At 37.7% G+C, this 26,533-nt stretch overlaps 2 protein-coding genes across 5 annotated transcripts in view; both read left to right on the forward strand.

Moving 5' to 3' along the window:
• Nucleotides 1–18,806, forward strand: part of LOC130961235 (UPF0481 protein At3g47200-like) — a 56,214-nt gene extending 37,408 nt beyond the window's left edge. Inside the window, exons 4-5 of one of the 4 annotated variants that reach the window (XR_009079443.1) lie at nt 461–558; nt 18,758–18,806. Coding sequence is in view for 1 of the 4 variants with exons in the window: in XM_057886993.1 (XP_057742976.1) it covers nt 480–503 (24 nt within the window). In the remaining 3 variants the exon portion in view is untranslated. Of the gene's footprint in view, nt 1–460; nt 566–3,676; nt 3,711–18,757 lie in introns of those variants that run through there. The other 3 variants (XR_009079442.1, XR_009079441.1, XM_057886993.1) reach the window with 3 other exon arrangements.
• A 6,578-nt stretch (nt 18,807–25,384) lies between these two features.
• Nucleotides 25,385–26,268, forward strand: LOC130962605 (uncharacterized). The gene is made up of 2 exons (XM_057888795.1): nt 25,385–26,000; nt 26,090–26,268. Exons 1-2 carry the CDS (start codon nt 25,385–25,387, stop codon nt 26,266–26,268), a joined length of 795 nt encoding a protein of 264 aa, XP_057744778.1.
• Nucleotides 26,269–26,533: the final 265 nt, after the last annotated feature.

A 26,533-nucleotide genomic window follows, 5' to 3' on the forward strand; every position in this document is an offset into this window, starting at 1 on the left:
TTTTCTGATTTTTATCACTTGATGATATCAGGTTTTTGTCAAATTTATTTTTTAGAACAAATTTTATATATTTAAAATTAATTAATTTATATATTTTTAAATGAGATAATATTAACTATTTAACCTAGTGCAATTAAACACTAAATTTTTTTAAGTACCATAACAAATACCTTAACTTAATATAAACATTTTAAATTTTATGGCCACTAAAGATTTAAAAGAGTTATCAATCAGGGGTTATAGCTTGATGGTGACATTTATGTTGGTCCTCCTAATGTTTGTCTAACATAATTGTATTTTTTTTTTGTGCAAAAACACTCTTAATCAATTATTATAACATTAGTACTATATCTTTTATTTATTACAAGAATAACTCAATATTAATCATTTACCATCATATCCCTATTTCTTTATTGGACCAATTAAAATTATATTAATGACTAATTTAACAAAACACCAGAAAATCTGAAACTTCTTAGGGTTCATATGGAGCACGCACCTGATAATGGAGGCAGCAATTGCGGTTTCGACAGTGGCACAAGAGAAGTGCGACCACCGGTAAGTCCTCTCTATTGCATGAATATTGTATTTTATCATATAGTTTCTTCTTCCTTCCACATTAATGGCTCCCTGTTCATTTTTTCATAAGTTTAAATCCGTTTCTTGTACATAGTTATCGATATTTTCTGCTTGGACATTGATGTTTCTTCTTCCTTTTATTTTTTTAATTGATATTGAGTTTGATAGCATAAGGGAGATTGTTTTCTACATTTTCAACGCTTTCTTCTATTTTACTTATTTTAGAATTTAATAAGTTAAAAAAATATAGAACCAGAACAGTGCTATTATTTTCATGTTAGTGGTCTCTGCACTTTAATTTATTAGAATACTATTTGTTTGATGTTTTTTCGATTGCAAATAAAATTGCCAAGTAGGATCTTGAAGTGGATGATAAAATGGAAGAAAGAGTATTCTTTGATGAGATGATAAAAGAGTCAGATGATACAGAGAAATTTTAAGAAATATATCAAGATGAAATTGAGCATGAATCTGTGAATTTTGAGGATTTAAGGGAGCAAGAATTTCAAGCAATGTTTGATGGGAACGATTCATGAGGTGGATGAATTATATCGAATAGAAGATATTGAAAATATTGCCATGGTTGATTTTCTGAACATAGGTGCTCATGAGATGGAATGTTTTCATTTTTCTAATCTTTAGATAGCATTTGATTTCTATAACCATTATACGAAATCTATTGGTTTTGGTGCTAGAAAAAGTAAGACTTGAAAAAATAGCAAAGGAGAATATGTGAAGCAATTATTTGTGTGCTCTCGTGAGGAATTTAGACCAGAGAAATATTATAATATGGAAAACAGAAAAAGGGAGCCAAAATCTAAGACTCGTTGTGGTTTCCTGGCTAGGTTTGTAGTTCGTTTTGTGGCTTACACTGAAAGATGGCATGTGACTTTGTTTGTTGAATCGCACAATCATGATTGTCTTGATCCTAGGTTAGTTGGTTTCCTTCCTACACATAGAAAAATGGCAGAAGCTGATGCTAGTCAAATGAACAACATGAAGGATGCAGGCATTAGCACACCCCATATATATGCTATGTTAGCTAATCAAGCAGGTGGTTATGAAAATGTTAATTATACCTTAAGGGATATGTATAATGAGATTGCTAGGCAAAGGCGTCATGTTCTGGGTGATGCTAGAGTGACATTGCGATACCTCAAAAATCAGAAAGCTGAAGATGAAAAAGGGAAACTCAGATGTTTCATATAAGATAGTTCAACAACAATAATCCTACAAGTGTAAGCTGAAAAAGGGAAACTCACCTTGGATCTTCAATGCTTGCACAAAATGCATATGCTAATCCTTCAAGTTGAATAGACTTTAGCTGCATTTTAGCACAAGGTCTGAATTTGCACCTAAAAGCCTACAAAAAAGAGACTTCTCCATTTTAGGGTTTATTAAGTCAAAATGGCATATTATGACCATTTAAAACCAATAATCAATGATTGTCACCTTAATCATTGCATTATAGTAACGTGATTTCTCTATTTGGTTAGAATTAGAGCCTGGTGGTAGTGACCTCTCACCTTAGAGGCAAGGCACACCAGCCGATTGAGGAGGAAGTTGACGTGGAACAGAAAATAATGTGGCATTCCCTGTCTTTGTCATCTTAGCAACTCGCATATTAGGAGAAGGAGAGGTGAGCAATTTTTCTGGAGTCAATGAGGATTCAACCTGTGAAATAACCATTAGAATATGAAATCCACCCAATTTTTAGGTAAAAATATGTAAAAATAATGCAATGAGATTTGAGGTTAAGCTAGCAAGTAAAAAAAAAAAGACAAAGTTTCAATAACCAAGGTTCTATTACCTTAGTCGGCAATGTCTTGTAGTAATTGCTAACAAGGAAAGCTGTAGACTTAGCCTTGGTTCTAAATTGAGGATTGATAATGTACTTTCCTTTAATGCTATCAAGTCGTAAAGATTGTGATGCCCGAGACAACCCTGATTCATGCTTATCTGATATAGTGGCATCATCTTCGGCATCAGAGATATCAAGGGTGACATTATTGTCGAGTTGTGCGGGACTGCATCTCAACCTCTTTCTCAATGGTGGATCAACGACTGATGTCATCATTGGGTTTCTGTCTACACTTTGCTGAGTAAAATCAACGTTGTTGACTGAATCTTTGGGAGGTAGGTTTGTGTTGTACTCATCATGGTCTTTGCACTTATCTTCATTATGGTATAGGTTAAACTCCATCACCTTGAGTGATCTCTCTATGTTGCCAGAAGCCTTGGTTAGTTCTTCCATAGACTTCTTTAGCTCTCCTAGCTCCTTCACATCTCTCCTCAAGTTCTGTAAATAAACAGTACCAAGGTCTATGTTAATGGCTAATCAAGTAGGGAGTGGAGACTTATTTAAATAATTTTATTCCTTTGGATTATTGAATCAACATAATCTAATGGTTAACATACTTCAATTGCACGAAATAACTCATTTATAGAAACATTCTGCAGTTGCGGCGATGTTGGGTCTTGCGTAGGGGTTGCACTCGTTGCAACAAATTCCACACTATTTATATGCATAAAAGGGTCAGCTTCAAACCTGCAACCAAATATTAGAAATATTTACTGTCATGTAAATATTGAAATTGATGAAAAGTAAATTTATTTACTTAGAATTTGAGACCGAATCAGGTGCAACTACAGTGACATTCTCTGCAGTGGTCATTGAAATTGTAAAACATACTGCCAACAAGGTTAGGTTGGTTGACAACAAATAGGGTTTACAACTGGCTGGCCATTATGAATTTTATAAAGGAACAATTACAGGAAACAAATCAAGTGAAATTAATTGAGATATCCTGAGATTTTATTACATTTAATTCAGTACACATTTAATTCAATATCAAATACAGAAATTTGCTATCACATTAATGAGCATTCAATTTTTTAAAATACCTGGATGTTACTCTAAATGTTAAATTTTATACTTTAAATTTTAAATTTTAATATGTCAAATTTCAAAATTTAAATTTATAAAACTGAAAAAAAAAACAGGGTGGTTACGGAAGTTGCAGCATAAATTCAACTCACATATATAAAAATTATAATTTACTTTAATCTCAAGTATAAATTCAACGGTATGTGGCAGCATTTTCTAAGGTAGGAGAAGAGCAACAGAAGGCAGCAGAAGAAGCTCGAGAGAATCTGAAGAGGCTTGAGGTTGGACTTGAAGGAAAACACTTCTTTGGAGGTGATAATATTGGCTCTGCGCACATTGCTATGGCTGGCTTCCATACTGGATTGGAATAGCTAAGGAAGTTGTGGCCATCAACCTTATTGATGCAGAGTCAATGCCTAAGCTTAACTCATGGTTCCATACTTTTATTAACATTCCAATTATCAAAGAACTCATGCCTCCTTGGCATAAATTGCTCCATCACACTAAGGCATCACGTATATAAAAAAAAATTACTTTAATCTCAAGTATAAATTCAACACAACACACTAAATTTATGAATATTGTAACTTCTTTTTTCTACTTTAATTTCAAGTATAAATTCAACTCATATATGTAAAAAATATTTTACTCTACTATAAAATATAAAACTACTTTAACACATTTATTCTAATAAGTTTGGCTAACTCATAAGTTTGATTTAATGGGACTGCCTCCGTGAGCTCCTTTGAACTAAACTCATTAATAGTTTAAGAAATTGGATCCATATATTAGTAAGTGGAATTTGAATAAATACTAATTTAACCGATTGGCTTATAACTTGATTTAATGTATATATGCATGTGTATTACTTATTTGAGCTAATATATGTTATCTTCATCATATTTGAGCCATTTCATAAGTTTAAACTAACCAACTCTATTTTTTTATAAGCTAAATTTGAAAACAATAAGAGATATTCTTAGGACTTTTCATGAAAACATGAATTAACTATTAAAATCAACACAGTTACCATATAAGAGAACACCCTTCACTCATAAATAAGGAGGTTTGATTATTCTCATTAATGAACTCTTTAAAAAGAACTCTGACAATTTTCTTATTATACAAGCACATGTTATATTTATCACAACTATCTCCAGAGGCATTCAAATTTTTAATACAAATTTTCTCACTCAATTTTAGTAAAACCAATTCTAGCTAGTAAAATCACTTTTTTTTTATTGTTGTCCTAACCATACTTGAGATTAAATTGAGTAAAAATTGACATCATACATATTTACTCTGTTAAATAAGTTCAATTATTATCATTAAGTAATTCTTTTTAAAGAGATATGAGTATTTTCATGAATGTATTTTTAACACCAATTAGTTATTAAAAAAAAAAAATTCATCAACAATCCTTCACTCACTCCCTCTAATTAACAAAGTTCAATTATGTTCTGCTCAACCATAAGTTTCAACAATATTAAAAAAAATGCAAGATTATTTATTGACCTTTTTTGTTCCATGGCTAAATTTATTCTATTAGCTTATAGTTGGTCTCATGCATATCTTTTCATTGATCTTTTATGCGGCACACCATCAATTTCAGATTTCTAAGCATCTTATGAACCCAAACAGCCACAGCTATAAATCGGTTGACGAAGAAGGTTATAAAATTAAAGAAATTACAATAAAATATTTTTTTATGTTATTCTAAAAAATAAAAAAAATAAAAACGTTGTAAGAAAAAAAAGAAAAAATGAAAACCTTATTTGGAGAAGTAAGAAACGACTTTGATGCTTGACAAATGGTTGGAAGTCGTAGGTCTCCTTTGAAACCATTCTCTTCAGCAAACATTTTTTTTTTCTTTTTTTGCATGTTTCTTCTTTTTTGATTTTTCTGTCTCAAGTGTGAAATGTGTGTCTCTGTGCATGTATGTGAGGTAACTTCGATGAAAAATACCTCTTTCTCGGCAAACACCACACGACGTCGATGACCATACAAATGAGAAGAACATCACAAATTTTAGTGGCGGGGTGAGCAGGGGTGTGGAATAATCTCGATCCAGGATCTGACAGTTGCATGCGTTCGTGGGTAGTCTCGATCCAGACTCTGATAGTTGCTGTTAGTGCTGGAGTTCATTGCAGTGGTGAAGAAGAGTTCATTGCAATGGTGAATAAGAAGAAGAAGAAGAAAATCAGAAGAAGAAGAGATCCTATCTGCAAAACAAATAATAAGAAGAAGACAAATTCAAACCCTGGTAGTTGTTGTTAGTGTCGGGGTTTATTACAGTGGTGAAGAAGGGTTCATTGCAATGATAAATAAGAAGAAGAAGAAGAAGAAAATCACAAAAAGAAGAGACCCATCTGTAAAAGAAAAATAATAAAAAAAAATGAAAAAATTTATTTATAAAAATATTAAATATTAGAGAGTATTTAATAAAATTAAATATACAAATTTATATTTAATCTACATCATTAGATATAATATTAAAATGATCTACCAATTTAAATTAAAAATTAGACTAAAAAACTAATGTTAATCCTAAAGATAGTTGGAAATAACAAATTAGCTCCCTAGCTTGATTAGCTTCATTTCTTTCTTTTCTTCAATATGACTCTGTTGGATTTCGATTGTTGTATGCTTGACAATTGCCCTCTCTAAAAAGTTAGCATTTATTTATTTGTTCATTTTCTTTAATTTTGGCATCAAATTCATCCGCCCTTCTCAGAGTTTATTTACCATATTATTTCAAAATTCAAACTTATTCGATGTGATGTTTTATGACTGTTTTTTACCATAGAAGCAAATAAAAATTCCTTAGCAACATTAACTAATTTAATTTTAGCCGAGCTTATACTTGATTTGTGGTTCAATTCTAGTGGTAGAGAATAAATCTGATTCTTGGTATATGGATATATTCTTGCAAATCGATAAGTTGAAATTTGTGTATAAAATAAATTTGTGTTAATTTTTTATTTTGTATTTTAAGCTTTATTGGTATCAAGTTATTTTTATTTTAAGTTTAAACTTCATCTAAACATGTGTTTTTATCTGATCTAGACCCACCCGATTTTATTGTAATCCAAAAGTAACGAGATTTTATTGGGTCAAGAATTTGAATAAAAATCTAAAAAATTAGACCCAATCAATATTTTTTATTTGATCTGGGACAAGATAAATTTAACTTTACCTCACTCATGAATATCTCCATTAGAAAGTAGAGATCTTAACTTAATTTATTTAAAATTTTTTATTCTATAATTTTAATTTATGAGTTTAGTTATAATGTATTTTAAAAATATATGTTAAGATTATTATTAATAAAAGTTTTAAAATTTTTTGTTTTAATAAATACACAACATATAAATGCATGAAAAACTCAATTTTTATTTTTTTTCTATAAAAACTTTCTTAAAAAATAACTTCAACTTATGTCTTATGTATTTAGGACATATATTAGCTCTGTATCTTAATTTATTTCTATAAGATTTGTGTTGGGTTGTGCTCGGCAAATTATTAGTATTTAGTACTGCGACTTAGATACTTGGATATGTGATTTAATTAGGACTTTCAATCATTATGTTTTATAAAAAAAATACTTTTTATTTAACAATTATGTTTAGATAGAATAATATAAAAATATTCATTTATTTTTTATTATATTAAAATACTTTTTAAAGATCTCTTTTTCAAAAATAAAAAAGATAAATTTTAAAAAACGAATTTTTTTGTATTTTTAATTTAACTTAAAAGAATTTATCAAAAATACTAAAATTTTAAAAAGATTTTCTATTAAAAAATTATTCCCATTTAGTGGCATCTAACCAAAAACTAAAAATTATTCCCATTATTAAAAAGTTATCACGTATTCCCAAGTCCGACAGGTTAAGTATTAATCTATCGCGGATCAGAGCTCCATTTAAGGGTCTGTTGCTTGCCAATGGGTTGCTGTATGCATAAGACGGAATTCGAACACTCAACACTTGTTTAAGTGAATGAGTGAGTTGACCACTCGACCAACCCAAATTGGTTTATAAAGAGCGAATTAACTTGTTTCAAATAAGGACAGTCGTGGTTGAATATTACTGTACAAATAAATGAGAAATGTTAGGACAATTCTTTTTTATGAATATTAGTCAATATTTTTAGAGTTAATATTTTATTTTTATATTATGATGATTTAAAATTTAAATTTAAAGTTTAAATCTTATTATTTAAAGTTTAGTATCGACTAAATGTTAATAAAAAATAATAAATTTTATTATTCATATTATATTATTCAAAATAAATTATTAAAATTTTGGATTGAATTATCTGGACAAGTTATTAACTTATTATAGTACTGTAACTTGAATCAGTCAATTTTAGGAAAAAAAGATCGTATATTTTATCGCACATTATTCATAAAATATTTTTATTTAAAAATTATATTTAAATACAAAATATTAAAATATTCTTTTAAAAGGATAAAAATTATCAAAAATACTAAAAATTTAAAAGACTATTCTCATTTAATGGCAACTAAACCATAAACTAAGTGAAAATTTATAAAGAACGAGTTAACTTGTTTTAAGCAAGGACATGGTAGTTGAATATAACATTCTATAAATAAATGGGTGGTGGTTGAATAATTGAATATAACATTGTACAAATAATAAATGAATTCAGATTAGACTATGTTAGAAAAGTTATTATGAATTATGCTATGTGTATATTAAAATAAGTCATTAAAGTTAGTTATTGGTATAAAATATATGCTAAAATATAAATACATATTTAAAATAAATTAAATTATATATGTATTTGTTCGGTTGTCGGGTTCCGGACAGATCGGGTAAGCAAGTGTGGGAGTGAGGACGCCTTAGCTTTGGTCGCGCTGTTTGTGGGTTGTCGAGTAGCCGAGCACTTGTCTTGGAGAGATGATGAGGGGGGGTGCCACCTGCAAAGACACTCCGACGCTCAAGTCAGCAATGTGCAGACGGGCAGAATAAAGAGGTGAAAGGATATGACGTACCTCGTGGAAAGAGCCAGTTTTCCCTTTATATACATGTCAGTCATGGGCCCCTCATGGAGTCAGGCCCGTATCCCAAAGGACGCTGTCCCACAGCCGCGTGTGAGCCGTACAGGACGCGTGTCCGGGTCGGTTGGAGAGCGTGCAACCGGGTCGGGTAGAGCTTGAGCCGGGTCGACCCGTGCGAATGCCGGGCCAGGCCGTAACAGTGCCCCCACGCGCCAATGGTAGTCGTGAGAGCTACCAATGGCGCGTCGTCTCGCGTCTCGTCTGGTCGGCCTTTCGTGGGAAGGGTATGCCCCCAACGCGCGTGTCCTTCGGTTGCACAAGCAACCGTTTCATCGCATCGTTCCTTGCGCCGAGCATTGAATGCTCATAATGGTGTGGAAAAATCCTGTTTGAAAAGACTATTCTGCCCCCAGGTGTTTCGCGCTTTTGGGGAAGCAGTTTTTAAACCGTTCGGTTTTGTGTTTCTGCATTTTTCCACACTTCCCCTTCCTCTCCTTCTTCTTATTTGACACAAGATCTCAGAGTGTTGCTGTGGCGTCTTTGTTCATCCTTCCTGCATTTTCCCAGACTTGCAACTTCATCTTCTCTCCATCAATTTAGGTAACTTTCGAATCAATCTCCCTTTTATGCATTATTTCTGCGCGTTGTTGTTTGGTTTTTGCTGTTGTTGCGTAGCCTTTTGATTGCGACTAGATGTGTTAGGGGGGAAAGTACCATTCCAGGGTAGGTTTTTTATTGTTCTTTTCGTGCTTTGGTCTCGTTTGGCCTTGGTCGGGGAGTCGTGGGGGTAGCGTCTGTATTCGGCCTGAGCAACCGATCTCTTAGACTGACTGGATGGTCCCCCCCATGTAGGTATGGCTCGCACGGTTTCCCGGGCTTCCGTTAACCCCGCGGCGTACGATCCATATGCTTGGGTCGTTTCCGACGTGAAGGATTCGCCTAATCAAATGGGCGAGGAGGAGCTCACCGAGTTCCGACAAGCCGGGTACTTGTGTGGTGGGACTGACGAGGAGGCCAATTACGACGTTTTCGTCCCGGCTCCTCACGAGCGATTGTACGAAATCAACTTCCAACCCCGCCAGGTCGCCGACTGGATTTGGTTCTACAAAGCCATGTTCACTCAAGTCGGAGTTCGTATTCCGTTTTCAGCCTTTCAAATGGCGCTTTTAAATCGAATTTCCGTGTCACCGTCGCAGTTGCATCCGAACAGTTGGGCCTCGATCCGCTATTTCGAGATGGTCTGTGAATATCTCGAACTGCCAGTGTCCGTGGATGTTTTCCTCTTCTTCTTCACCCTCACAAACCCTTCCAAGGAGGGGAAACACAAAAAAGGGTTCATGTCCTTCCGGTCTGCCCAGGGTCGGAAGATTTTCGGTTTGTTTGAAGATTCTTACCATGGGTTTAAGGACAAATATTTCAAGGTCCGCCCTGTCAAAGGTCGTCATCCCTTTTGGTTGTCTTTGGAGGGGGTACGGCTCATCCCGACTTATTGGAGTTTCGGGGCAGGGTCCAATACTTTTATTAAGGTAACCTATAGAGGCATGTCGGCGGTGGATAGGCAGATTGCCGAGGTGTTGATAGCAGTTTTTGGGAAGAACCAAGTAAATCCCCATCTCCTCATGGGTGACCGGGAGTCCAGTCGTAATTATATTTGTGAGAAGCTTTTTACTTTACCCTTTACCTTTTTTCCTTTTATTGGTATTATGTGGCGATTAACCGACCTTCTTTGCTTTCCCGCAGTGGATATGTCTGCGTCGGTGACGGGTCTTCCCGACTTGTTTCAAACCTTTCTAGGCGATGGTGATGACGAGGAGGGTGACGAGCAACCCGCCCCCGAGGGGCCTGATGCTCCTCCGAAGGACAAGGATGTTCCCGAGCAGAGGGCCGCAACCGACGAGATTGGCACCTCGGCTCAAGGTGCCGCGGTTGAAGGTGGCAAGGCAGTCCATGCCTCCCCTTTCCGCGAGGTGATTGGAACTGGGGGTTCCGTGCCTAACCCGGGTGTTGAGGTGGAAGAGGTCCCCAATCCGAAGAAAAGAAGGAAGGCCTCCACGGCGTCGTCTAGCCCTGAGGGCGTCCTTACTGTCATGGAAAGGAATTTTGACGCCGGGAACTTCATAGACTCCCAGCTGATCCCTGGTACCGAGGAGTATTTCCACGAGTCATCCCTTGCCGGGCAGGCGAGGTGGATGTATCGCACTCTCCTGCGCGGCGCAGTCATAGCTCGGAAGGCCGAGTTCGAACTGTCCGGGATGGAGTCTCTCCGCAGGAGGTTGGATTCTGCCGGGAGGGCTAATAACGAGCTAAAAAGTGAAGTTGAAACCCTTCGGGAGCAATTGACTCAATCTTCGGAAAAACAGGACGCTGCCGAGAAGAAAGCCACCGCTGCCGAGCAGAAAGCTACCGCCGCCGAACAGAAGGCAACAACTGCTGAGAAGAAACAGAAAGAGTCGGACGCGACGGTTGAACGTTTGGTCGAGCGCGAAATGGCTTTGGAGGGTCAGGTCGGCGTGGTGCAAAAGCGTGTGGCCGAAGTTGAGAAAGAGAAGCAGGCCGTGGAGGCCGAACTGGCAACATGGAAGGCGAAGTATAAAGACGTCGTCAAACAGGGGAAGGGTGCGATTCTGGCGACCGAAGAGGCTCTTAAGGCTCAGATCAAAATCATTGCTCCCGAGTTCGACACATCGGCAATCGGCGTTCGTAAAGTCATTAAGGATGGCCAAGTTGTCGATGTCTCCAAGAAATGAATCCTTTGTTTTAAAGTTTTTGTTTAGCCGTTTTGTTTTGGCTTGTGAATAATCTTGATTTTAGCCGTTTTTATTTTGGCTTGCGAACAATGACCATTTTTGGTCGCTTGCTCGTGTTGTCGCGATAAACCTTTTCTTATTCGTCTGATCGCGTTATCGTTTCTAACCGTTTTGGTTTATAGTTGTCGTTTATTCGCCTGATCGTGTTATTGTTCCTATTAACCGTTTTTGGTTTGTAGTCGTTTATACCGGCGGCCCGTGGCCTTTCGTGTAGTTATTTGTTACAACGGTAGTTGATGATCTCCCGGGATGATCAGTCCCGGGTCGCACGTCGTCGTTAGTCATGACGAGATGGTTTATCTGAAAAGTGGAGATAAAATAGGGTGGAGAATTTGCACAAGTATATCTTATTCGGTAACCACATAAAGGACTTGAAAGCTACTATAAAGTTCAAATGACAAATTAACTACTTAGCTAGATTAGCCGGCATGTCGTTCCGTCTTCTAGGAGTAGAATCTTCTAAGGTTGTCCGCGTTCCATGTCCTCGGGACCTCCTTGCCATCAAGCTTTTCTAACTTAAAGGCTCCTTTTCCCATCACCTTTTTGACTCTGTAGGGGCCTTCCCAGTTTGTCGCTAGCTTGCCCTCTCCGGGGGTCGGCAGGCCGATATCATTCCGCCTTAGGACGAGGTCGTTTGGCTCGAATTCCCTCTTGAGCACTTTGGTGTTGTAGCGCAGAGCCATTCTTTGTTTTAGCGCCGTTTCTGTCAAATGGGCCATTTCCCGGGCTTCATCTATCAGGTCCTTTTCTACGGTTTCCTCTACTCCTTTCAAAAGCAACCGCGGACTCGGTTCACCGATCTCTACGGGTATTACTGCATCCACCCCGTACGTTAGTCGGAAAGGAGTTTCCTTGGTGGAGGATTGCTCGGTTGTTCGGTAAGACCAGAGGACCGATGCTAGCTCGTCGGCCCAAGCACCCTTTTTGTTGTCCAACCTCTTTTTTAGCCCTGAAAGGATAACCTTGTTGGCGGACTCCACTTGTCCGTTCGTCTGAGGGTGTTCTACCGAAGAGAACCTTTGTTTTATGCCCAGGCCGTTGAGGAATTCCATAAACTTCTTATCAGTAAATTGCGTGCCGTTGTCGGAGATGACGACTTCCGGTATCCCGAATCGCGTTACCACCTGCCTCCACATGAACTTCTTGCAATTAGATGAGGATATGCTGGCTAGCGGTTCGGCTTCTATCCATTTGGTGTAGTAGTCAATTGCGACAATGAGGTATTTGACTTGCCCCGGGCCGACTGGGAAAGGCCCTAAGAGGTCGACTCCCCATTGAGAGAATGGTCGAGAAGTCGTCAGCAAGCTTAACTCGGAGGCCGGCGCCCTGGCAAAGTTGGCGTTCTGTTGGCACTTTACGCATTTTTTGACGAACTCTTTGGAGTCTGCCATCATCGACGGCCAATAGTATCCGGCTCGGATTAGTTTCCTCGCTAGGGCCTTGCCTCCGATGTGGTGCCCACAGCAGCCCTCATGGACTTCCCTTAGGACGTAGTCCGTCTGATCGGGGTGAAGGCACTTCAGTAGGGGTTGGCTGAGCCCTTTCCTGAACAACTGACCTTGGATGACGGCGTATTTGGCCGCTTCCCTTCTCAATTTTGCCGCGTCCTTTTCATCACTGGGGAGTTTGCCGTGTTCTAGGAAGTCGGTGATGGGGTCTAGCCATGAAGAACCTAGGCTTGTCACGTGCAGTGTGATTGCTGGTTCTCTCGTCATGCCTTGGATGAGAGACCGGTTCCCTTCTCCCGGCTTTGTGCTAGCCAACTTTGACAGGAGGTCTGCCCGTGTGTTCCTTTCTCTAGGTACGTGGTGGACCGTGACCTCTTCGAACTTTTGGCTCAAGCTTTTAACCTTTTCCAGGTACTTCTGAAGCAAGGGGTCTTTGGCTTGGTAGCTACCGTTTACTTGGGAAGTGACGACTTGGGAGTCACTGCATATTTCCAGTCTTCTCGCGCCGACTTCTGCCGCTAGGGTTAAGCCTCCTATAAGGGCTTCATATTCTGCCTGGTTGTTCGAAATGTGAAACTCGAATCTGACCGACTATTCGTATACAACCCCAATCGGGCTTTCCAGGATGATCCCGGCACCTCCAAAGGTCTGGTTGGAGGCTCCGTCCACATGGAGCTTCCACCGTGTACCCACGTCTTCGCTTGGGTCTCCCGTTACTTCGACTAAAAAATCCGCCATGGCCTGCGCCTTGATGGCTTGCCGGGGCTCGTACCGTATGTCATATTGGGAGAGCTCGATGGACCAAGTCATCATTCTTCCCGCCAGATCAGGTTTTTGGAGAACTTGCCGGATCCCTTGGTCCGTTCTGACGACAACTTGGTGACTTTGGAAGTACTGTTTTAACCTTCTCGAGGAAGTTAGGAGTGCTAAGGCTAGCTTTTCCAACTTGCTATATCTTAATTCTGCCCCTTGCAGGGCCCTGCTTATGAAATAGACTGGCTGTTGAGCTTTCCCGTCCTCCCGTATTAGAACTGCGGCCAGGGCTTCGCTTGTTATAGCGAGGTATAGGTATAGTGGTTCCCCGTCCTTTGGCTTCCCGAGAACGGGAGGTGCCGCCAGGATTTCCTTGAAGTGTTGAAAGGCTTCTTCACATGCGGGTGTCCACTCAAACGCCATCCCTTTCTTCATGAGGTTAAAGAATGGCAGGGCCTTTGTCGCCGAAGCTCCGAGAAATCGGGATAGTGAGGTTAACCGTCCTGCCAACCTCTGGACGTCCTTGATGCAACCCGGGCTCTTCATCTGGAGTATCGCCTGGCATTTCTCCGGGTTAGCTTCTACCCCTCTCTGAGTTATCATAAATCCCAGGAACTTGCCGGCTTCCATGGCGAAGGCGCACTTGAGGGGGTTCAGCCTCATACCGTGTTGACGGAGGGACGCAAATACACTTGCCAGGTCGTTCAAGAGGTCGTCAGGTCGTGTTGTTTTTGCCAGGATGTCGTCCACGTAAACTTCAACTGTTTCCCCTATGAGGTCGTGGAATATCCTGTTCATCAGCCTTTGATATGTTGCCCCCGCATTTTTCAAGCCGAATGGCATTACCTTATAGCAAAAAGTTCCTCCTGGCGTTATGAACGCCGTCTTGTCTTCGTCGGGACGGTGCATCGGTATCTGATTGTAACTGGAGTAGGCATCCATGAAACTTAGATACCGGTATCCCGCCGCGGCGTCGACGAGTGCATCTATGTTGAGGAGGGGGAAGCAATCTTTGGGGCATGCTTTGTTAAGATCAGAGTAGTCCACGCACATTCTCCACTTGCCGTTGTGTTTTCTCACCAATACCACATTCGAGAGCCATGTCGAGTAGTCCACTTCCCGTATGAAGCCTGCTTCTAGGAGGCTGGCCGTTTGCTTGGCTACCTCCTCTGCTCTTTCCGCCGACATCTTTCTCCTCCGTTAAGCCACTGGGCGTGCTTCCGCCTTAACGGCTAGATGATGTGAGATGATTTTTGGATCTATGCCCGGCATGTCGGCTGGTGTCCAGGCGAACAAGTCCCTGTTGGCCCTTATCATTTCAATCAAAGGTTCCTTCAGCTCATGTGGGAGGTTCTTGTTAACGAATGTGAACTTTTCCTCTTCGTCACCGATTCTAAACTTCTCCAGGTCCCCTTCTGGTTCTGGTCTCGGCTTGTCCTCTACTCTGGCATCAAGGTCGGCTAGGAACACGCCGGATGCTTCCTTGGACTTCTTTCGAAGGGAAAGGCTGGCGTTGTCACAAGCGACCGCCGTCTCGAGGTCCCCCCTTATGGTCCCTATGGATCCGTCATCGGTAACGTACTTGATGACTAACAGCTTTGTGTTAATTATGGCTTCGAAATCATTGATTGTTTTTCTTCCCAGGATGATGTTGTAGGCAGTGGAATCTCGGAGGATTACGAACTCGGCCATTGCCGATCTTCGGCCTTGGGCTTGCCCCACCGAGACTGGCAGGGAAATTACTCCGTCTGGTTTGATGAAGTGGTCGCCCAACCCGATAACCCCGTGCTGGTGAGTCGTCAGGTCGGCATCCTTTAGCCCTAGCGCGTCGAACACGTTGCGGAACATGATATTTGAATCAGCTCCTGTGTCCACAAGGATCCGTTTGATGAGACCGGTTCCCACTCTGGCCATAATGACCATGGGGGGGTTTTCCGGGGCGTCGTTGAACCATTGGTCTTCCGGGCCGAAAGAGATGGAGGGAGACTTCCTAGAGTTTTGCACCAACGGGGATGAGATCGTCAGAACCTTAGCGTCTTTCCTGTGTGCCGACCGGGATTTTGGCGCAGCGTTTTTGGCCGTTACCACGTTTATCACAGTGAGGCCGTGGTCTCTGTCCTCGGGTTCTTGTCGCCGTTTGGCCGAACGGGTTTTGCCTTCTTCATCTTGATCGCGATAACGTCTCCTCGGTTCCCTGATGAGGTGGGAGAACGCGGCCAGCTTTCCCTCCCTTATCGCTTGTTCCAGTGCATCCTTCAGGTCAAAACAGTCCTGTGTTTGATGGCCATAACCCTTATGATAATCGCAGTAGAGGTTCTTATTTCCTCCCGTACGGTCCTTAAGTGGTCGGGATTTCGGCAGGATTCCCTTCTCGGCTATTTGCTGATAGACCTCCACGATGGGGAGAGTGAGTGGGGTGTAGTTGGTAAACTTCCCAACCCGAGGGAACGGTCTTGGTGCCTTGTTTGATGCTTCCTCCCTGGCTTTTTCTTTTACTCTTTCTCCGTCACCTGGTTGCCGAGCTTGGGTGTAACCGGACTGCCGTTTATTGGCAGCCACGACTCGGCTGACTTCCTCGTCGTTTATATATTCCTTGGCTACCGTCTGGATCTCATGAATCGTCCAAACCGGTTTCGTGGTAAGGTGTTTTCGAAAGTTCTCGTTGAGGAGGCCGTTTGTTAGGCAAAGACTGGCCACCGAGTCGGTTAAGCCGTCGATTTCCAAGCATTCGTCGTTGAACCGATCTAAGTACCTCCTGGTCGGCTCTCCTGGTCTCTGGGTTACCCCTAGAAGGTTGATAGGGTGCTTGGCCTTTGCTATCCGCGTTGTAAATTGGGCCAGAAATGCACGGCTGATGTCCGAGAAATTGTAGATGGAACTTTGTGGGAGGCCGTTAAACCATCTGATCGCTGGTCCTGCTAAGGTTACCAGGAAGGCGCGGCATCTTACTTCGTCTCCAACTCCCTCCAGATTCATCCTGGCCTCAAAGGCCGTGAGGTGTTCCAGAGGGTCCTGAGTTCCGTCGTACCTCATGTCCGTTGGTTTGTCGAAGTGTTTCGGCAACCGGACCTCGAGGATAGATCGGTGGAACGGGGTGACGCCCATTATCACAGGTTGTCGTGTTCTTCCGTCTTCGCGACCCCTTGTCGCTCGGCGGGTTGGTCCGCCGCAGGAGTAGATGATCGTGTCATTTCGTCTCCTTATTATGGGTGACTCCTCCCGCGTGCTCTCCGCTTCCGTCCGGGATGCGGATGTGCGCCGCGGGCGGCTTCGGTGAGAGTCTTCCTCCTCGCCCCCGGGGGATGGGGTATAGCTCGGATCGGTAGACCGTCCATCCCGCTCCCGGTCGGCCAGCTGTCGTTCTAGGTTCTGGACTCTGTGGCGTAGCTCCTGCATTATTATGGCGCTATCGCCGCCCGTTCCCCCGAATGGTCGTGTTTTCGTATGTCGTTGGGGGGACCTCCGCCGCCCCCCTTGCGAGGCGACGGAGGCTGCCCCCTCCGCTCCGGCTGCTCGAGCTTGGTCGCCGGGACCCAGCACGACTTCCATTTAGGCAGGAGTTCCCACAGACGGCGCCAATGTTCGGTTGTCGGGTTCCGGACAGATCGGGTAAGCAAGTGTGGGAGTGAGGACGCCTTAGCTTTGGTCGCGCTGTTTGTGGGTTGTCGAGTAGCCGAGCACTTGTCTTGGAGAGATGATGAGGGGGGGTGCCACCTGCAAAGACACTCCGACGCTCAAGTCAGCAATGTGCAGGCGGGCAGAATAAAGAGGTGAAAGGATATGACGTACCTCGTGGAAAGAGCCAGTTTTCCCTTTATATACATGTCAGTCATGGGCCCCTCATGGAGTCAGGCCCGTATCCCAAAGGACGCTGTCCCACAGCCGCGTGTGAGCCGTACAGGACGCGTGTCCGGGTCGGTTGGAGGGCGTGCAACCGGGTCGGGTAGAGCTTGAGCCGGGTCGACCCGTGCGAATGCCGGGCCAGGCCGTAACAGTATTTATACACAAAAATATTAGTGACTGATTTTAATAGTTGATTTTAGTGTACAAATAGCAATTTTAAATTAATATAAAGTAAATACTATAATGAAGACTTTATAATTGTCTTTATATAAAAATATATTCTTTTAATCTTTAGATGATGAATTGTATAGTTAAATTTTGATATTTATAGAAGTGTTGTCTTTATTTAAAATATAACTAAATAAATAAATCACACTTTAAATAAAACATCTTTATAAAAAAATATTTTTATCATCTTTATTTAAATAGTTACCTTATTATAATACTGTAACTTGAGTCTATCAGTCAACTTTAAAACCAAAAAAAGAGAATTTTTTATCTGATAGTATTTATAAAAATATTTTTATTTAACAATTATATTTAAATATAAAAATATAAAAATATTCATTTATTTATTTATTATATTAAAATATTTTTTTTAAAAAAATATCACTTTTAAAAAATATATTTTTGTATTTTTACTTTTATTCAAAAATTACAAAAAATACTAAAATTTTTTTATTGAAAATTATTCCATTTTGGTGGCATCTAATCTAAGTCTAAACATGAACAACGTGTAAATTTATATATGGCGCGAGTAGTGGACTTGTTTTTTTTTTATTTAGTTGACTAGCGAGTCAACTTGTTTTATGCAAGGACAACACTTTTTTTATTTAAGTAAAATTAATTAATTATTTATTTAAATAAATCAATTTATAAAATTTTATTTTGTTAAATATTTAGTTATAATTTTACTGACACAAAAAATAGACAAAAGAGAGAAAAAAAATTTATAAATGTGAGAGTAATTGACAATAATTTTTTTCTCTCTTTTTTTTTTCATTTTTGTTGGTATTGACAACGTAAACTTAAAAAAAAATTATTTTATTTTCGGTTGCATCAACAATAAAAATACAGAAATAATTCAACGCAAATATCGTAATTTTTATTTTCGCTTTTTATACTAGTAAAATTGTACCTAAATATTTAAAAACATAAAATTCTATAAATTTATTTATTTGAGTAAATAATTAAATAATAAAAAATTAAAAACCGCAAGGACAGTGGTAGTTGAATATCACATCGTAAAAATAAATGATAAATGTTTAGAGGTTAGTAATGAATAGTGGAATGCGAAATAAGAATAAATTTGACAGATTTTGTTAGAAGCAGATGTATACAAACTTCATTCACTATTCTCCTAATACTGCTAATCAGAATCCCTTTAGTTTCTTGTTTCTTTGTTTTTGGGCAGGTTGGTTTGCATCACGAAGCTAAGGATTTCACTCTCCCTCCTGGTAATTAAGGTCAGCTAGCCACCCATTCATCAACTTCAACTAATCCTTATATGCTTCTTTAATTACATACTTTTACGATTAAGGTTGGTTAATTATATTAAAACTTAGATATATATATTTGATTAATGTTGCTTAATTGCAAAAAGACCATATATAAATATTTGTTATGAATTAAGACTGCATTTTTAAAGGAGACTTCATATGGAGAGAGACAGATACTAAATTAAGTTTTTGTATTATATTTAGCATAAAATATACTGAATTGAGTTATATTTTAATATTATTTTTGGTTTAAAATAAATATAAAGATTAAATGATAAATTTAGAATTAAAAAATTAAAAAAAAATATTTAAAAGAATACATTTTTAAAATTTCAGTTTTTATCTATAAGAATTTTAAATCTTTATATATCTACTATTTGAAGGTAATCTTAGTAGTTCCGAAAACCAAATTCAGTCTGATTGTGTTAATACTCTCTTGTGCTAAGTAAGATATATATAATAACACCCGAAATTAACTAAATTAGATTGGTCTAATAGTTAGTTTATTAGTCTATTTAAACAAGTGTCAAAAGTTTGAATTCCGTCTTGTGCATACAATAACTTGTTGGCCAACGACAAATCTTTAAATAGAGTTTCGATTCGCAACAAATTAGTCATTGATCTATCAGACTAGGAAAGATCGCGGATAACCCAAAATAATAATAATAATAATAATAATAATAATAATAATAATAATAATAATAATAATAATAATAACACCCGAAATTAAAATGTATCTATGCAAGCATATATTGTCCTATACAAACTCATATTTAAGATGTGTACATAAAATTGCAACAAAATGTTGAAACTAACTTATTAATTATTATTAGCTGCCATCCTCACCAATAAAGTAGTAGAGTAGTAGGAGGGTTAATTAAAATGAAAGATGTGCACATTATTAATTTTCTTTTGTATATCGAAATATTGCATGAAAAAATTTTAAATTTAAATTTAATTTATAATCTGAAGTCAATAATAATTATGATATTAAAGTACTTTGGTAGGTTGTTGTGATGCTAATATTTGTGTGTTTGTATGAAATAAAGGGTATTTTCAGATTTTTAAATTAACAAAAAGGTTATCTTGTTTTTTCCTATTTTAAAATAAAAAGGTCAAATTTCTACTACAACAAAACAAACGGAACACTAAAGGGAATGTTTTTTTTTTAAAACTTATCCTAAATTTAGTCTTTTTAAAATTAACTACAGGAGTAATTTGGTTTTACTAAATCAAAATCATACTTCTGAATTATAATACAATTAAACAACTTTAATACACAAATGTTTTTAGTTTCTAATACAATAGAATTTTAGTGTTTGTAAAATAAAATTTATATTTCAAACTATAATACAATTAATTAAACAACCTAAATTTTAAAATGGTAATTCATCAATCTTTTAAAAATTCACTATAAGCTAGGGTTATTTTATTTTAGTCTTTCTAAAATCAAATTCAAGTTTTTAATACAATTAAACAACTTTAACCATAAAAAGAGTATTTTAGTCCTTTTAAAAACTGATTCTAATTTCTATTTTCTAATACAATCAAATAACCTTTATTAATCATATAAGGATATTTTAGTTTTAAAAATTAACCTTAAAATGTTATTTAGTCTTTTAAAAAATAATTATAAGGGTATTTTAGCTTCCAAAAAATAATTCTAAAAAGAATATTTTAGTCTCTAAAATCATCTTTGTGTATTTGAGTCTTTTTTAAAATAAAATTCAAATTTCTAATTTCTCACGCAATAAAACAATATCAATTAATTAATGCTATAAGGTTATTTTATTCTTTTAAAAATTAACCTTAAAAGGTTGTTGTCTTCTTTTAAAAATTAACTATAACAATATTTTTTTATTTAAATAAAATATTAAAATTTAAATTTCCTAATAAAATTGAGTAATCTTTATTAATTAGATAAATTTTTTATTTCAGTAATTTTAAAATTAACGTTAAACTGATATTTTTCTAGCTATTTTTAATCCTTTAAAAATGTAACACAAAGATATTTTAGTTCTTTTTAAATTATACTAAATGTTACTTTAGTTTTTTCTACAATAAATCATGTAAATATTTTATTTTTAAAAATTAACTTATTTTTGTCAAAATATTTAAAAAGATATGTTAGTCTTTTTTTTTTTTACAATATTTTTAAAAAGAATATTTTGTTCTTTTTATAGTTAATTAAAGAGACATTTTAATAGTGATTTAAAAACTGGTTAGAATCGAAAGCTACTGTGAAATCCGATTTAGACAATAAACAAAATTGATGAATTGTCGAATCGCTATCAAATCGAAAAATCAATTGAAAAATGATTGGTAAAAAAATAGTCAGTTTTGAAAATCTTTTATATGATGTGTTTGATGTTAAAAAAAAATTTCTTTAGGAAGAACATGATGCAGCAGATAAAGTGTAACACTCTAACATATAAAGCTTTACATTTAGGATGTAAAATAGAGGTGGCGAGACGCTACGACCTCTAAAAAAAAAATTTAATATATATATCATAGTGAAAAAGGTTTATAACTAGGAGTTTTTGAAGAAAAGGAGAAAACAAAAGTTGTTAAATTTAAAAGCGAACCCTTCGAATACGATAACGTAAGCAAAATAGAGCAAGCTAACGAATTTATATATACTAAGAGTTCCAAAACACATGTAACAAAACTCAAGACTCGGCTCGCGAAGATAAGCTGATTCGAGCACATAGTTATACGACATATATAGATATATATGAAAGCCCAAAATATAATCCAAAATACAGAGTTACAAAACCTAAATCTCCAAAATCACCTCTAAGAGGAATTAATACAACAATTATATATTAGGTGGAGATAATAAGTATCTAAGGCAATACAAATAACCAAAATAAACCCAAAGGATAAAGATCTTCGCAACATTAGAAGCTTCCAGCATTCCTCAGCAAGGTGACTCACGTCCTACATCTGAAAACCACAAAATTCGCATGGGTGAGAACCGGAGATTCTCAGCATGGTAATAGTGCCCACATATCTAACATATAATGTCTTGGGAAAGTCGAAGGCAATCCTAGAACTTCCAACAGATAATTAAAGCTTAAAACATAACTAAGCCATGAAATTAAAATAGGCAACTAACTAAGGGTCTCCAAAACTATCTAACACTCCCTTTTCCAACTCCTCCAAACCTCCCAACCACCAACGAAATCAAATGCAACAAACATAATTATTACAAACAGAGAAATCACAAATAGGATTCAAATATAGCAGATAATCAAGTAGCATTTAGTTATGCAATCACTTAGGCAATCCAAACAAGACACATAGATGCATATGATGCATGCCTCTCCTAGTGGCTGATGAGTCTCATCTGTCGGTTACAAAGCCAATCCGACATGTCCCGGTAACTAACCATTGGACAGAACACCAAATATAGAGCAAGTGGGACAACGCCTCAACCCTTACATCTTACCCGCGTACTCGGAGCAGGGGACAACTTCACCCTGCCTCTTACCCAGGCAGTGTTACATTCTCGGTCCGGAGCAAGTGACAACAGAACACAGCCCTTGCGTCTTACCCGAAACCTTGAATTTTTCCAGAACAAGTGGATAATACCACTGTATCTTACCTGGCTTACTGACTCTTACCCGGAGCAAGTGGTGTTACTACATCTTACCCGGAATCACATTTAGAAACACATTTTCATTATCATTACAATTTATTCATATTCATTCAAATTCATAATCAAACTCGATCCTTAACCTTCCTCTTTCCCATATCTAACCTCATCCTCAATCATATCTCCTACAACTTCATCGCTGACCCGGAGCGAGTGGACAACGCCACCGCATCTTATCCGGCGTCTCAATTCATTCCCGAACACACACACACACACCAATCACAATTAGTTATCATCAACTCAATCAAACTCATTCATCATCATTTCATTATCATTACCATTCTTTCATTCATCCATTCATTCTCAACTTATACCCGACATTCTCGCCTCTTACCCGGAGCAAGTGGTTAACACCACTGCGTCTTACTCGGAGGCACATCACAATCAATTTCAATTTTATTATCTTTATAATTCATTCATAATCATCTATAACCAATGCATAATCATCTTTTACAACCATGGCATCACATATACTTCAGTTCTCTGCATTTTTCATACATAATTCATCATTAACTTTCCCCTTACTTCATCCTCAAGCTACCCCTATTCCTAGCTTATTCTTAATTACTAAGCATTCTATTATAATTTAGGACTTAAAGGATGAAAATGGAGGTTCATAAGCTTGAAACAGTGTCTCGAAAGGTTGTAAGCTTGCTGGAAAAGTGAAAGACTTGAAAACAAGGGTCTTATAAGAAAACAGGGTCGCGTGCGTACGCACAGGGGTGTGCGTGTGCCGTGCGCATGCCCAAACAAATTTTCAATATGTGTGCGTACATAGCGTGCTAGCGCTCCCATCAGTAGCCATGCTCCTTCGTGTGCGTACGCACAAGGCTGTGCGTGTGCATAGGTCCAAAAATTCGCAGGGTTTGCGTGCGCACACAAATCAGAAATCACAAATTCTATAGAATTTACAGAATTCAGATTTCAAGCCCCAACTTTCAACGATCATATCTCCTTCCACAAAATTCAGATTTCCACCAAATTTAAACCATTTTAAAGCTTGTGAAATAGTCTTTCATTTTGTATAAAAGCATCAAATTCCAAAAACAATTGCTTAAGATATTATCTGTTGAAGTTCATCAAAAATTCAATTTTACTAAAGTTCATAAACTCCCAATTTTCAAAACATACACTTCCAAATTCATTCAAAACCCAACCAAAACTCAGCCATTTCAACATCAAACATTTCAACCTCTCATTCAATCCTCAACCCACCAATTCTCCACTTTTTAACCAATCTCAATTCAATAAATTCAATGTATAATCAACTTCCCATAGCTCAATTTTCCAAAAATTTATTCAATTTTCATCCAATCACCATAAGTATACTTATCAATATCACACACCAAATTATGCTTACCAAAAAAATTCCCGATCTCACCAACACTTAAGCATATCAATCCACATTACTTATAATCTTACATGCTCATCAACAATCAGCAACACTCACAACCAACCAATCACTATTCACATATATTCAACTAAATCCATATCATCCAATAACCACATCAAAATTTTAAAATCCACTAATCACATACATAACAACACAATTCATCTCAACCAATCAACAACACTAATAGTTCAAATCCTATCTTAGGGTCTCTAACCTACGTTTTCACACCAGATTATATTTTAGATATAGGAAACCGAAACTATACCTTGGCCGATTCTCCGCTCAACCCGGAACACTTTTAATTTCACTTTTTCCTCAATTTTCATAATTATGGATCAGAGAATATATTCACATCAAACCCAGATCCGATCTTCCAGAAGAGTCCTTTTTCAAGACTTTTTGCCCCTCTAGGATGCTCTTCCAATTCCAAGAAGGTGAGTTTCCTGCCTCAACTCTTAATATGTCTGTAAATATTTGCTTTTAAGCATCCCAAAAAGAGAATTAGGTTCTGTTACTAACATCTAGCATTGTTTATCCAATAGAGCTAGGTTCTGTGCTTGGAAGTCTTTAAACCCAGGCCTCCTTTCTTTTTAGGTCTTGGCATCGTATTTCAGCTGACCCAAACAATCCTCCTTTGTTCCTTTTTTTTCCACCAAAATTAAGAAAAAAATTCTATAAATTTCTTAAATTAAAACAACAAAAAATTTTAAAACAAAAAAGAGTATATATGGAACAACTTCACCATCCACTTTAATAAGCATTGTCTACCTCCAACCTGAAGGAGTTTATATTTTTAGCCTTCAACCCTTTTTCGAATCTTGTTCTTATAGCATCAAAGATAACCTTTTTCAATTTTTGAATAATAGACGGCAGACCCAAATAATTTTCTTGAGTCATAAATATGTTGAATATTCAGGCTTTTAGCCAGAAAGATTCTAATATTTTGAGGAGTATTGTTGCTTAAAAATATAGCCAATTTGCTGCGATCAATTATCGGCTGTTTTTTTGGCTTATGGAAACGGCTAAAGTGATACACCATGAAATGGAAGGAACACCTAATATTTCACTGCTATGGGTCAGAAACAAATCGCAACTTATGTTTTATGTTTGTTTATTTTTTTTTATTTTTTTGAAATACACCAAACGTAAGCTACGTTTTGGGTTTTTTATTTTTTTTTTAATTTCAGTTTAAGATTAAACGCAAGGTGCATTTTAACAAGTCAGAAAAAGAAAAATTTTTTGAAGCCCACAAAACGTAACGTACGTTTTGTTAATGTCAGAAATTTTTTTTCGGAAGTCCCAAAACGCAGGTTGCGTTTTGTACACAAAATAATATTTAAATCCACAAGTTTGCCTATAAATACGAACTCTGGTTTTGATTCATGTTCATCTTCACTTCTCCTCTTGCTCTTTCTTGTATAAAGTCCTTAGTGAGGTATTTTTTTGGCAGATAACTGTGTCAAAAAAATAGAGTTAGTTAAGGCAGAAATTATGGAAGGTGTTGCAAACTTGCAAGTATATTATAATAGTGAGGTTATAAGAAACACACATGAAGGAGTAACTTTTGTTTGTGAATGTCCGTTGTCATTTGCCATTCCATGTACCATGAGTTTTGTCGAGTTGCAAAATGGTCTTTGTAATAACATTCAAAGCCACATTTTGAAAAGGGTGAGCAATCTTTTATACAGAAGTCCTGTGCAAGTATTTGGTGGGTTAATACAGTTTCAAATAATGCCCATCACTAACGATGCCAGTATGCAGCATATGTTGTATATTTATCAACAAACCCGATCTCACGTGCTGATGATAGAGCTGTACGTTGAGTTTGAACAGCAGTCGGGGATGAGTATGATCGACGACGAGATCAATGTTGATGAGCTCGGTGATATAGATTGGGAAGAAGATAATAATGACAGTGAAGACGAATTTGAAGCTAACTATGAAGTTGATGACGAAAACGATGACGAAGACTTGGCAGGTAATCCGGCAGTGCAAGATGAAGCGAATGCGATTGTAAGCCAGCACCCATTTGGTGTTCCGTCTTTTATGCGGACTCTAGATCTCGAAGCTATGCATGCTCCGGAATTTCCTGAGTATGCGAATACAGGTATGTCATAATTATTAATTGAAGTTTTCGATAGTGCTTATTTTATTTGCCTTGTCTGACTGATAGCGGTGCGCATGTCGTTGGTGAAGGTAACGTTGCGGCGGAAGATGGCGAGTTTAGTGTCGGAATGGAATTTGGTTCGAGAGAGTCGGTGATATCTGCAATCAAAAGCTACACCATATCTAGAGGAGTTGATTACACTGTGTATGAGTCTGAGCCGCAGACATTCTATGCGAAATGCAAGGGGTATGGTGCAGGGTGCAACTGACTTATCCGAGCTAGCTTGATTCGAAAAAAAGCTTGTTGGGAGATCAGGAGATACAATGGCAAGCACACGTGCACCATGGGCACGATTTCACAAGATCATGCCAAGTTGGACTCAGACACAATTGCAGATGCCATTAGGCCGTTGGTCGAAGCAGACCCCTCGATAAAGGTGAAGTCTGTTATTGCAGAAGTTCAAGGTAGGTTCAACTTCCTGTTGCTGTGTGGTTCATCAGCGCCGACCTCTTCACCTGCAACTCTATCTGATA

The sequence above is a fragment of the Arachis stenosperma genome, chromosome 2 (genome assembly GCF_014773155.1).
Source record: "Arachis stenosperma cultivar V10309 chromosome 2, arast.V10309.gnm1.PFL2, whole genome shotgun sequence".
Classification (NCBI taxonomy): domain Eukaryota; kingdom Viridiplantae; phylum Streptophyta; class Magnoliopsida; order Fabales; family Fabaceae; genus Arachis; species Arachis stenosperma.

Bases quoted from the DNA above. Each gene is read 5' to 3' on its own strand.
- LOC130962605 (XM_057888795.1), top strand. From the start codon at position 25,385: ATGGAAGGTGTTGCAAACTTGCAAGTATATTATAATAGTGAGGTTATA. The intron at 26,001-26,089 runs GTATGTCATAAT...TCGTTGGTGAAG, and splicing joins TCCTGAGTATGCGAATACAG to GTAACGTTGCGGCGGAAGAT.